Source organism: Urocampus carinirostris, chromosome 15 (assembly GCF_059441175.1).
Source record: "Urocampus carinirostris isolate Australia breed hairy pipefish chromosome 15, RoL_Ucar_1.0, whole genome shotgun sequence".
NCBI classification, from domain to species: Eukaryota; Metazoa; Chordata; class Actinopteri; order Syngnathiformes; family Syngnathidae; genus Urocampus; species Urocampus carinirostris.
The window spans coordinates 24,997,489-25,010,622 of record NC_142363.1 but is presented as its reverse complement, the minus strand read 5'-3'; the positions used below and the strand labels follow the sequence as shown (position 1 = coordinate 25,010,622).

The window sequence follows — 13,134 nt, the reverse complement described above, 5'->3', positions numbered from 1 at the left end:
GCTTGGGTGACATCCAGTGGACATATTTAATACTGCAGCACATTTTTCTCTTGCAGGTCGGTTTAAAACCCTGCTAGCTCGCGACGTTCTAACAATGACTTGGATCATCTCAGGGGCCAAAGAAAACCTCTTTGGAGGCCAGACGTGGCCCCTGGGTCTTGACCTTGCCTGTGTCCTTTAAAGGAAAATAAATCAAACCTTGACCAAAATCAGATTTCGAATTCCAAGCTGGAAGTTTGAAATCTGAGACGCCACGATATCTTGGAAATGTTCGTCTTTGGTCATTGTTGCAAAAATTGCCCTCAAAGTCAAGATCCATGTACAATATGTTATCTCCGTGCCAGACGCGGCCCTGGACCACCCTACGAATCCCCCACCCCCGCATCCCCTCACTCTGTCACAGTACAAACTCGAGCACATGTTTTTAATACTCCGAAGGAGTTACGCAATATGATTTTTTTACAGGCCTGCTGAGGAACAGGAGGAATTTTTGTTGTTTGGTCAGACAAAGATGAAAAATGAGAGCAGGATGATACACTTGGGCGCACTTCCTGATTGGTTTAGCACAGAGGGGCTTTTTGGGGTAAAACAATGCAGAAAAATCATAAATGCTCTACTATTTTTTTCTCGTTCATCCAAAAAGAAATTGTCAAGGGGTTATTGACTGACTGTGAATGAATGAATGAATGAATGAATGACCATTATTGTCATTATACAATAGTGTCACAAAATTGGAGAGCTTCTCCTTTCAAATTAAAACGAAAATGAGAATGTAATTTGACTATAATATAAGTGATCAAGATTATAATTTTGTAGTCCAGTTGAGAAACTAACTTTTGACAGTGATAAAACGTCTTTATTTTCCTATTACAGTCAAATAAATCCTGTTTAATTTACTTTTTTATAAAATACCTCAATATTGTGACAGTTTATAACATTCATATCGTCTTTTGTTTATATTATTTACTGTACAGGAGAACGTCCGAGTTAGAGTGTCCCCGCCTTATGAAAATTTCACTTCAGAGTGGAATGTTTTTTCCCCCATCATACAACAGCAACGACAAATGATTTTGTGTGCACAAAAATGTTAGCATTGCGGTGTTCTTGTGTATGATAACTTACGGTCAAGATGCCGTTCTTATATTGGATGACACCATATAAAATGGTTATCTGCTATTGTCACGGCATCATTATAATGCTGATATATGATTGGCTGAAGAACTACCTCCCATAATACCTTTATTACCATTCAATTCAAAATGTTATGTGCTTTTTCCATCAGACATCCAATGCCGTATTTTTCGTAATGTTTTTATTCGGTCACACATCTTGCAGTGATGCTAAATAGAGAAGCAAAAACACGGTAACCATGGAAACAAAGCTTGCAACTGTCAAGAATTTTTAAGAAGCTGTGTGATTCGCTATCCAAGCTAAGTTGCACTGCCATAACCAATTGATGATCGGTACTATTATATAAAAAAAAGGAGGCAATTGAACCAAGGAATTCTCATAGGGGCAGGGAATTCCTGAAAGGGGAAAGTTCATCAGTTTGATTTTTAACCTGCTGGCACAGTCATCTCTTCCCCTCTGCATCCGCCTGCTTCTCCACTGTACCAGCTCAAGTCAGTCACATTACAGGAAAAGTAATGGTCAAATCATGTTTATTTGTATAGCCCTTAATCACAAAGAGTATCAAAGGGCTGCACACACCACTATTACAACATTATTTAATATCTTATTTAGGGTAATCATGTCTGGGCATATTAGACATAAGTAGTACATACTGTGCACTATTTCGTCATTTCATTGTGTGTATTTGGAGTACCAGGGGTCCCAAGTTAATTACTATTGACCCTTTGTATGTGAGGTCACGTTGCCTTCCACAGCAGAATTAGATCCATAATGGACAGTGGAAGCACCCTAGCAGTCATCACTTGAATTAGGATTTAAGTTGAAAGAAATCAACGACGACTGAAGAATAAAACCACCACTTTTTACGGTGGTAAAATATTGCTGTGGGTAAGGTTGTGAGCCCGATTTGGATTTGTATGCCTTTTGATGAAGACGGCGATGTGTCCCTGCAAATAGACCCAAAAGACTCGCGTTGGACAGAGGCGCAACACTGGCAACCCCGAAGTTGTCCGGGATTTGCAGCGGACATTTTTTACAATGTCTTTCCGAGCAATTTTATGTTAAGCAGTTACAAGACACGTCAAAGACATTTAAAGTACTAAGTTAGCTAATGCTAAGTAGCTACGTTAGTGCCTTACTGTTGCCATTTCTTATTATGTAAATTGGCTGCTTTTATTGTGATTAGCCAGGGATTCAAAATAGTAATCTTCCGAATATCACATTTGTTTGAAACTGTTATGTGCTTTGCCAAGAAGCTTATTACGACGAAATGAACAAGCAAATTGACAAAGGATAACATGAGAGATGAATGTTAGGAAGAGAAAACGTCACTACAAACCCCGAATTGGTTTTCATACAAAGTCGTTTTAGTAACGTTTATACGAGGGGGACATTCCACGCTGCGCATTTGTCGACAAAATGAAGCACAGTAGACGCGTACCACTTATGAATAACTGGTTATCATCTACACGTTTATAAGCTTTTGGATCAGCACCGGTGTATGGGGATACTCCATTTACAATACAGTGGTACCAGTGAAGTCAAGCAAACTAGATGCGTGAATACAGACAATGCCCTACTTAGGAATGAGATTCCGGACGATCGTTGGTAAGTTGAATTTGTTCATAAGTTGCTTCAGTGCTATATTTTGTATGTTTAATGTTTATATCAGAATGTTTAAGGCTTGCATACAGAAACTGTATTGTTTTGCTCTAAAAAAAAATCAACATTTCATGAAATAAATATTCTCTATAAAGATAAATTAAGTTCAGTTTAACTTACTTTTGGAAGATGTGCGTGAAGGGGTCCTCCTCCGTGGTAAAAAGTGGCCAAAAGAAAGCGTTCCGACCATTTTCTCAACCGCATCAAGCTTTCCTATTCCACTTTCGTTTCAAAAGAAACGGCTCTCCTCTTCTTTACACTCAACACCAACCATATTGAATGGATGCACGAGATATTAAACAATAAAAACGTCAAAGTTCTTGGTGCGCAAGCGATACAGTACACGTTGTTATGTTTACACACGAACCAGGATGTAGAAGCCGGATTTCTTCTTCGGGGTGTATGCTGGGTGACCTCTCACAGCGCCCTGTGGCGGAAAGATGCACAACAGTGCGATCCTCTGCACAATACAAAATCTAACTTAAAGCAATGTCCGGATATTTTTCGACATCCCGAAAAAAATGTTCATATGCACCGTTTTTACATAAGTCGAATGGTCGTAAATAGGAGAGGGTCTGTATGTCAGGAGAAAGGCTGTATCACTCATAAGCTAGCATTGCTAATACCATCCTCTGTGTCTCTAAATAGCGCTTTTTGAGCTTTCCGACAAGGTGAGCAACCTCATCTGACAGTTGCACAATATTCGTTTGACAATTCATTGCCAAAGGTGTTGAATAAATGTAAATGGTTTTGCATTTATATAGCGCTTTTCAAGTCAATGAAGACCTCTCAAATCACTTTACAATGTGCTTCACAATTTTCCCTTTTACACACTAACTAACCGATAACAGCGCTACCATACAGTGTTCATTTTACCTCTGAAAAGTGATGAGTCCCGGGGACTCGCATGCTCAAAAATCTATGGGTCCCAACAGAGATCTATGGGTCCCCAAAATTTAGTGTCATCGAGGTTTAAATTGTAAATCGGAGACAAATATATAATAAAAATCTATATATTCATTCAGTTTTAATCATCAAATTATGAATTCATTTTCTGCATCAAATTATTGTTGGTAATATACCGATTGAAGGGATAACCACAAACCTGTCTTTTTCTCATTTTATATTTCCTTTTTTCTTAACTTCTTTACACAAAATAATAATTCATAATATAATGCATTAACCAGCTCAGTAGCCTAGATGGTAAGGCGCCCGCTTTGAGACTGGGAGGTTCGGGTTCGCGCCCCGGCCGAGTCATTCCTAAGACTTAAAAAGTGGTCGGCGGCGCCCTCTGTTGGCTGCGGCTGCATCGGCTCGCTACAACGGGTCAGGTGCAATCGACATTTCGTTCTGTGTACATTGTTACACAGAATGACAATACAAGGAAATTATTATTATTATTATTATTATTAAAGCAAGTGAGCCGTTTGAGAGCCGGCTCTCTTGAATGAGTTAAGCCGAAAAAGCCGGTTCTCTAAAAAGAGACGGACTTTTCACCACGCAAATCGAGATCGGCGTGCAGACGAAAACTCGAACCGCGACACCAAAACAACATCTCTGCCTGACGAAAAGTTTGGAGTGCGGTAAATCTTTGTCTAATAAAAATGTAATCGGGTACTAATGACAATTTTGTGTCAAAAAAGTTGCGTCCCGGGGACACACGTTGATTTGACACTATGCGTCCCCAGCAAAAATGATGCGTCTAGGACGCAGGGACGCGGGCAAACGAGAACACTGTGCCATGCAAGGCAACTACCTTTTATCTGGGGCATTAGGGATTCAGTGTCTTTCCCAGCATAGCTTTTGTTATCGTTTACGGATTACTGGCTTCCTCCACTGTTTACTACGGTTTACTGCCGTCCGTCATGGTGTCATCATGTGGTTAAATCACGTGTGTGCAAAGGGTAAATAGGCTTCTATCCTCTGCTATACGACCATGTCACTTTTCCCTCAGAACGGATGAATGTCTCATCCCAGAGTTTACAACAGAAATTTAAAAACAACATTTGCCTTTTCTAAATGACCTTTATGTATGAACACAGACATAAAATAACTAATAAAGTTTCTTCTTTCAAACAAGTGGTTTCGCGCATGCGCCTCGACGTCATAACCGCGTACAGTTGAGCACCGCGGGCAGAGAGAGGCGGAAACTGGACCAGAACTATCCCGGCTTGAACGCCCTGTCATCGGCTAGGCGACCTGGCCTCTCCGCACAGCCTCAGTTCGGGACAAAATGTGCTAAAAGTTGTAAACTTTTGAATATAAACACTTAAATGTCAAAGTGTAAAGTTGTGAGCAACAGGTCGCCGCCACGAGCAATGTAAGCAAAGAACTATTACGTAATATCAAAATTTTGGGGAACAAAATTATTTTTTGAAAAGTTCCTACCTGCGGAGCCTCCGGCGATAATCTGGTGGCTCGCTTCCCGGAGTAAAGAGCGCGGTTTGGGGGTAGTCGCTGTCATTGTGGCCGCTGATTTTTCAACGGTCGTTATGTCAAGGCAAAAAAAGTCACTCGTGGAATTAGCTACTAGCTAGCGAATGCCAAGCGTCTCTGCGATGACGTCACACAAACGCACGCACTTGATTCGGTGCTGCGTGGCTTTGCGTGGACCTTATGTCTGTTGAAAAGCCGAGAGGGCGCTATGTGGTTCTGCGGCTCTGCAGTTCTGGACCCTCCTTTTTGTTGTGGGTCCGCAGTTCAACCTTGGGAGCCACCCCCTGACCCATTTCTACGCCCTCCGGCCCTCTCAACTGATCAATGCAGGGCAAACATGACCACGAGATCACTTGAACAAAATACATATTTCTGCAGGATTCTGTAAATAATTATATTGTAAAACATAAATAGAACCAGGGGCGTAACCAGCCCGTTTTTAGGATTATTTACAGGGTTGGGTAGGGTTACTTTAATTTGATTACTTTCAATTACTTTTGGATTACTCCAATACCAAATATGCTAATAAAAGACAAAAGAAACTACATTTGAATACAATTACTAAATTTTGTGCAGGCTTGGGGAGTAACGGACAGGGTTGGGTAGGGTTACTCTAACTGGATTACTTTCAATTACTTTTGGATTACTCCAATACAAAATATGCTAATAAAAGACAAAAGAAACAAAATATGAATAGAATGGCTAAATTTTGTGCAGGCTTGGGGTGTAACGGAATACGTGGAACGGCAAAAATGATGTTGGCAAGCTGTTTGGATTTATTTTCATTTTGTTTCTGTCGCATTTTATGTTAGTTTTGCCGGAGATCAAAGAGATCAAAGCCAGGAGAGAAAGCTTACCACGTGTTGTGAGTCATCATTTTATTCATATTTAGTTTCTTTTGTCTTTTATTAGCATATTTGGTATTGGAGTAATCCAAAAGTAATTGAAAGTAATCCAGTTAAAGTAACCCTACCCAACCCTGATTAGTTATTATATATTTTTAATCAGGGATGCAAGAAATTATTTTTTTGTCCAACTATATGACTAGCCCATGGGCGTAACCATCATATTTTGGGGGGTACTCAAGCACCCCCAAATTCAACCCCAGCGCCCTGAAAAATTATATCATTTTAAAATTCTCTTTTCCTTATTAAAGGACAGAATACGCTAAAATATCACTAAAAAGTCCAGAAGTATAAGAAAACAACAAATGAACAACTCAGCGTCAGGAATACTCCACTGCTTTGAAATGGTTCAGTCACTTCCATTCTTAGTATCGCATGGTAGTAATTCCGCAGTGGTATTTTTGTAGTATTTTCTAAAGTAGAACGTTAATACTGTATCTGTAGTATTACTGTAGTTGTAATTTTGTAGTATTGCTGTAGTATTACTGTAGTTTTGTTTTTGTAGTAATTTTTGTTGTATTTTCTATAGTAAAATTGTTGTACTATATCTGTAGTATTACTGTAGTTGTATTGTTGTAGTATTTCTGTAGTCATAATTTTGTAGTATTGCTGTAGTATTACTGTAGTTTTATTTTTCTATTTACTTTTTAGTATTTTCTGTCATGAATCAGAACTGGATCAGGACCCAAACGCGTGACGTTACTCACACAGGCCTTTTATTTTGCGGGAAATGGGGAATCATGCATGTTAGGCAGCAGTCTGGCGTGAAATGATTGGAAGCCAGAGGCCGACGAGATCGATACCAATTGCCCGAGTAGATATCGCAAAGATGGGGTCGATACCAGACAGGATAGATAATGAAACAGGATAACGAAAATAAACAGGACAAACTAGAAGGGGAACAAAAACTGGAGAGAATAATAAACAGGTCAAAAATAGACGGGAACGAAACTGGAAACCGATATTAAACAGGACAAAAATAAACGGGATCAATACCGGACAGGGAATACCAACAGGAAACCGGATCGAGTCAAAACCCACGTCTTGCAGGGCAGAGGTTAGTTGACGGACTGACAAAGGAAACATGAGAGGACTGACCTTAAATAGACGGAACTCCAATCTGCCAATGAGCCGCAGCTGGCACCACATGGGCGGGACCAATTGTGCGCCATGGCAACCTTGACAATTTTCTATAGTAGAAATGTTGCAGTATATCTGTGGTGTCACTCTTGTTATATTTTTGTAGTTTTTCCTGTTGTAATATTTATGTAACAGTAATTTTATATCATAGTATTACTGTAGTATTTTTTCTATTTTTCTAAGGTATATTTGATAAAAATATGTAAATTTTAAAATAATTAAAATTTAAGTTCTGGTGTTTCTTTGTAGGACTATTTAACATAACAGGCAAAAAAAGGAGTTAATCCAATGGTTCGTCCCTACCTGAGTTTTACCCCCACCCAAAATCTCCTATCGGATAAAATATGCAATTACAATTCAACAATTTAAGTTCTGGTGTGTGTTTGCATGACTCAATTGAATATAGTCATAAAATAGTAGCTAATAAACGTTAGCATCTGTACTTGAGTTTACTCTCTGCCCACAATCTCCTCTTGGATAAAACATTCCAATTTCAAAGTAATTAAAATTCAAGTTCTGATATTGTTTGCATGACTTTATTTGACCTCATATGCAAAAAAATCTAATGTATTGTCTCTACTTGAGTTTCCGCCCTGCCCAAAATCTCCTGTCGGATAAAATATTTATTTTTGATGCAAATGAAATTTAAGTTCTGGTGTGTGTTTGCATGACTCAATTGAATATAGTCATAAAATAGTAGCTAATAAACGTTATCATCTGTACTTGAGTTCACTCTCTGCCCACAATCTCCTCTTGAATAAAACATTCCACTTTCAAAGTAATTAAAATTCAAGTTCTGATATTTTTTGCATGATTCTATTTTACATAATAAGCAAAAAAATCAAATGTATTGTCTCTACTTGAGTTTCCCCCCTGCCCAAAATCTCCTTTCGGATAAAATGTTTATTTATGATGTAATTAAAATTTAAGTTCTGGTGTGTTTTTGCATGACTTATTTCAATATATTCATAACATAGTAGCTAATAAACGTTATCATTCGTACTTGAGTTTACTATCTGCCCACAATCTCCTCTTGGATAAGCATCTCTCTTTCAAACTAATTAAAATTAAAGTTCTGATATTTTTTGCATGACTCTATTTTACATAATAAGCAAAAAAATCAAATGTATTGTCTCTACTTGAGTTTCCCCCCTGCCCAAAATCTCCTGTCGGATAAAATATTTATTTTTGATGCAATAAAAATTTAGGTTCTGGTGTGTTTCTACATGACTCGTTTTAATATATTCATAACATAGCCAATAAACGTTATCATCGATACTTGGGTTTACTCTCTGCCCACAATCTTGGATAAGCATTCCTCTTTCGAAGTGATTAAAATTCAAGTTCTGATATTGTTTGCATGACTTTATTTGACCTAATATGCAAAATAATCTAGTGCATTGTCTTTACTTTATTTTGTAGTTGGGTTTCCCCTGGTGCCAGAATCTCCTCTTCATGAATCCGTAATCTTCTCTCTGCAGCGCTCTCTTCTTCTGGATGCAATAAGTTGCCAGTAGACTAGTCCAGTAGTTGTGCCCCACAGTCCTAAGATTCATATGGTTACAGTGACTCTATTCCGCCCTAAATCTCCTTTTGGATTACAAAAACATACAAAACGAACCCCAAAACATTTGGTGTAATTAAAATTCAAGTTTTGGTATTGTGGCATAATTTGATCTGACATAAGCACAACAATGAGCTAATTCCCTTTATTGCCTCTATCTGGGTTTCCTCTCAGCCCACAATCTCCGCTTATGAGTCTGTAGTTGTCTTACTTTCGGATCCATATGTTGCCAGTAAACACTTATCCAGTTCAGTAAGTTCTATTTTGCAGAAGCTTTGTGTGTTGAGTGTAAACACAGCCGATACGTGTACTTTGAAATAAACCTGATTTCTTTTTGAATGGCGATTCAAATAAGTCGTTTAAAACCAAGCAATGAATAAATGACAATAAATTAAGAGTGATAACTGTCATGATTACCGATGTGAATCACCTGTGCCCGCTCATTTGGCGCCAACCGCCGCTGGTTCTGATTGGCTCCCTGTCACTATTTGATCCGAGTCCTGTCAATCCCTGGTGGTCAGTCCGTCTGCGAAACTCTGTTAATACAAAGCAAGCCTTTTTTGACACTGACTCTCGCCTGTCCCGTTTTTGCTCCCGTTTGTCTCCGGCTATGACCTGTTCAGGTCCCGACCATGTCTGCTCTCCCTTCCCGACTTACGACCCGTTTTTGATCCCGATCTCGTCTGCTCCCCCATCCTGGCTAACGACCCGTTTCTGTCCCCGACCACGTTTTTGCTCTCCTGTCCCGGCAATCGACCGTTTTTTCCATCCCTGACACTGCCATCGCTCGCTACGGAAGATCCACTTCCGTGTTCGGATCGCAATCCGAGTACTACAGCGACTTTCTTCCCGTGCCCAGCGAACACCGGATCGTGGGCGCAGCCCTTCCTCTCTCTTTCAATAAAAATTGTGGTAAACGTCACGCAAGTGGGTCCTGTTTCCGTTCTGGTCCTGACACAAACAACAAAACCGAAAGTTAAATAACAATATGGTTGGACGGGTGTCACGCGAAAAGAAAGACACAAAGCAGAATTCAAATCGAAAAACACCTTCCGATTCCGAACGTCTTTTATTCAACATGGCACATTAATATTTCAGTTAATTTAGTGGTCATAAATTATGCTTTGTTGCAAAAAAAATTAAAGCCATTAAATGATGTCAGTTGAATGAAGCAAATGAAGACACAATTCCAAAAGATTTAGAGAACTGTACCGCTTTATATTCAAGGTGCGAGGCGGTTTCAGAAAATCAGTATTTTTTAAGTCGAAGCCCCTCTTCTTCCTTTAACAAGGTTAGGCGAAAGTAAGCATAATAAATTATTATATTTCCCACAAACAAAAAAAAAACGTGAGAGTAGTTCAAGCATTTTCCCTTTGTTAAAGTAAGTTACTGAGAAAAACTGCACGAGTTAATCAGTAAATATATGTAATGTACATCCTGAGTGATGCCTTTAATAGCATAACTGTATCATCCTCCGTGGCCACAAGAGAGCAGGATTGAGTCACTTTTGTGTACATTAATACAAAGAACAAGAACCAAAGTAATTGGAGGGCAAAACCATTTGACAGGGGTGTCAGACTCATTTGAGCTCCAGGGCCACATGGTAGGAAAAAAAACTTGCGGGGTCGGTTTAGTAGGCTAAAGAGAATCAAAGGGAGAAAAAGAGTGAGTATGACAGAGAAAGAAGGGGAGAGAGGAATCAAGAGAGAATTCAAGAGTAAAAGAAAGAGAGAGAGATAAAAAATAGCAAGAGAAAGACAGAGAGAGAGAAAGTGAGGGGCAAATAGATAAAGAGAAAGTGAGAGGAGAAAGAGAGGGACAGAGAGAAGATAGAGAAAAATAAAAAAAGAGACATAGCAAGAAAGAAACATGAGCAAGAGAAAGCGAGAGTAAGAGAAGAGAGAGAGACAGATAAAAAAGAGACAAAGTGAAACAGAGAGAAAAGAGCCACAGGAAAAGAGAGAGAGAAGGAGAGGGATAGAAAAAAGAGAGTGAGAAAGCAAGAAATAACTTCAGCTACAATGTCTCTCTCTGCGAGTGTCGTCTGGCTTTGGCGACATCAAGCGGACATATTTAAAACTGCAGCTCATTTTTCTCTTGCACTTCTCTCAGAGTTGTCTCGCGGGCCAGATTGAATCTGTTAGCAGGCCTTATCCGGCCTGCGGGTTGCATGTTTGACACCCCTGCTTTAAATAAGTACCAGCACCACTTGGAGCTTCTTTAGACTTTGTACATTGTTATAATAATAATAATAAAACAAATATTGTACAGAGAATAAAACGAGTTCATCTAAAATAAGGCTGAGGTTGATCTAACAGCACATGAGTTTGTGGCTACTTTTGCAAATAAGTATATCTGAATATAAACTAAAAAAATTAATAAAAAAAAAAAAATAAGAAGAAACATAAGGCAGCAGAACAATACCTAGTAGAAACAATGAAGCTATTTCGATACCCTGCAGTGGTTAAAGTATAATCAATGAATTCAAGCTAGTAGGATGGCTAACCTTGCGCTAACCTCGGGATTGTGCAACACGTTTGTTCCAGGTAGCTAGCTAAAACCCGAGAGAGAGAAAATATGAGATGTTGGCACTGCGGAGGTCAAAGTAGCGTGGGGACTTCGGTGGTGTAGTTCATGAAGGGGAAGTGACGGGCGTCTCCGTTCCAAAGGTTTTGGGGGTTTTGGGTGTTAGCGGGCGCGGTCTTCCGGGTCCAGTGGTTCATGTAGCTAGCCATGAGCAGAGTCAAATCCACGATCTGAAGGAGGATCATTTAATTAGTTAATATCGAATTAAAAGTAAAAGTACGGGAATGGCATGCATTTAATAAACATGCATAGGCTAGTATGCTAGCTCCATGCTAAAGCTAACACAGATTGAGAAGCACAAATTGAAGCATCTGATAATCCGACACTTTTTTTTTAAACCAATTTCATTTAATTTAGTGGTTTTCAACTGCACCCTAATTACAAGCCCTGACTCAAATCAAGAAAAAAATCAATTCTTAAACTTTTGGAATGAAAAGATTGTGCAGTTTAAAGCAGGTATAGTTAAATATATTCGCATCCTCTCAAAACACAAAATGAACAACAAAACCAAATGTACGAGTACCTATATACCGGCAAATAAGCCTACATTGTATATAAGCCACACACTGTTTTTATTTTAGATAGCCACAATACTAAGAAAAAAAGGAAATAAAACCAACAAAATCACAATAAAATGAGATGTGGTTCCTCTCAAACACAGTTGGGATGGCGCAGTTTAACTCAACAGGAAGAAGGGATTGAGAAAAGCATTATCGCTACCTAATTCTAAAGAATTTAAATGACCCTCTGTTTTCCCTTCTTCTTAGCATTATTTTGCCAAGGCAAAGGCCCGCGACCTACTGAACACGGGCATGTGACCCAATTCTGGTCCCGACCCACTAGTTGAGAAACACTGGGTTTACTCATTGTAAATTGATCGCATATATTGAGGTTCCGACGTTTTATGTCGAAGAAAAGCAGGTTTGCTTTGACTCATGACTAGAATGGAAGATGGAAGCCTACAAAGTATTGTAGAGAAAAGTGAGTAAATAGTTAACTTATATCCTGGACTTTTTTCTGTCCGATTTTAAAACGTTAACAAATGAATGTGACATATGAACACAGGTTGATTGAGGAAAGTTTTTCAAAATAGGGATCAACGCGTCAAACCGTCCGCTAGCATTAAAGATGAATGCTAATCAGCGACTAGTGCAAATGCTAGCATCGGTAGTTGCTCATGCTAGCAGCTATGTAGTCCGGTGTTCCCTCTAAACTGCGCGCGTGGGCAATTGCGCACTGCTCGCACATTCTCAGCGCACAAGAAAATCTAGCCGGCGCACAAAAATGAGGGCTCAAAATGACTAATTAGGAAGCGACTTAAGTCAAAGTTACAGTGCATGAAGGTAAAAATACACGGGTTCCCCTGACGTTGTGTCCTAAATGCGGTATTTTGAAGTCGAGTCGAGTTGAGTAAAGTTAGTAGAGTTTGTCGAGAACCGGCTTCTTTGGCTCGGCTCACTAAAAGGAATCTTTCGGGGCCTAAACGGCTCTTCAGGTTGTTTTTGCTTCTTTAATCCCAACATGTAAAATTCTGGATCGTTTTACCAATAAAACAATTAAATCTATATTTCTTCCCTATACTACGAAAAGTTAGTAGAGTTTGTCGAGAACCGGCTTCTTTGGCTTGGCTCACTAAAGGAACCGGCTCTTTCGGGTCCTAAACTGCTCTTTAGGTTGTTTTTGCTTCTTTAATCCCAACATGTAAAATTA

At 39.2% G+C, this 13,134-nt stretch overlaps 2 protein-coding genes across 2 annotated transcripts in view; both read right to left on the bottom strand.

Moving 5' to 3' along the window:
- The window catches only part of slc25a21 (solute carrier family 25 member 21), a 191,154-nt gene extending 185,693 nt beyond the window's left edge, over positions 1 to 5,461 (bottom strand). The window contains exon 1 of the mRNA XM_088355070.1: positions 5,182 to 5,461. Within this exon, the coding sequence (XP_088211196.1) occupies positions 5,182 to 5,257 (76 nt within the window). The 5' untranslated portion in view covers positions 5,258 to 5,461. The remainder of the gene's footprint in view (positions 1 to 5,181) is intronic.
- Positions 5,462 to 11,216: 5,755 nt separating this feature from the next.
- Positions 11,217 to 13,134, bottom strand: part of plekhh1 (pleckstrin homology, MyTH4 and FERM domain containing H1) — a 79,995-nt gene continuing 78,077 nt past the window's right edge. Inside the window, exon 30 of the mRNA XM_088354007.1 lies at positions 11,217 to 11,594. Within this exon, the coding sequence (XP_088210133.1) occupies positions 11,439 to 11,594 (156 nt within the window). The 3' untranslated portion in view covers positions 11,217 to 11,438. The remainder of the gene's footprint in view (positions 11,595 to 13,134) is intronic.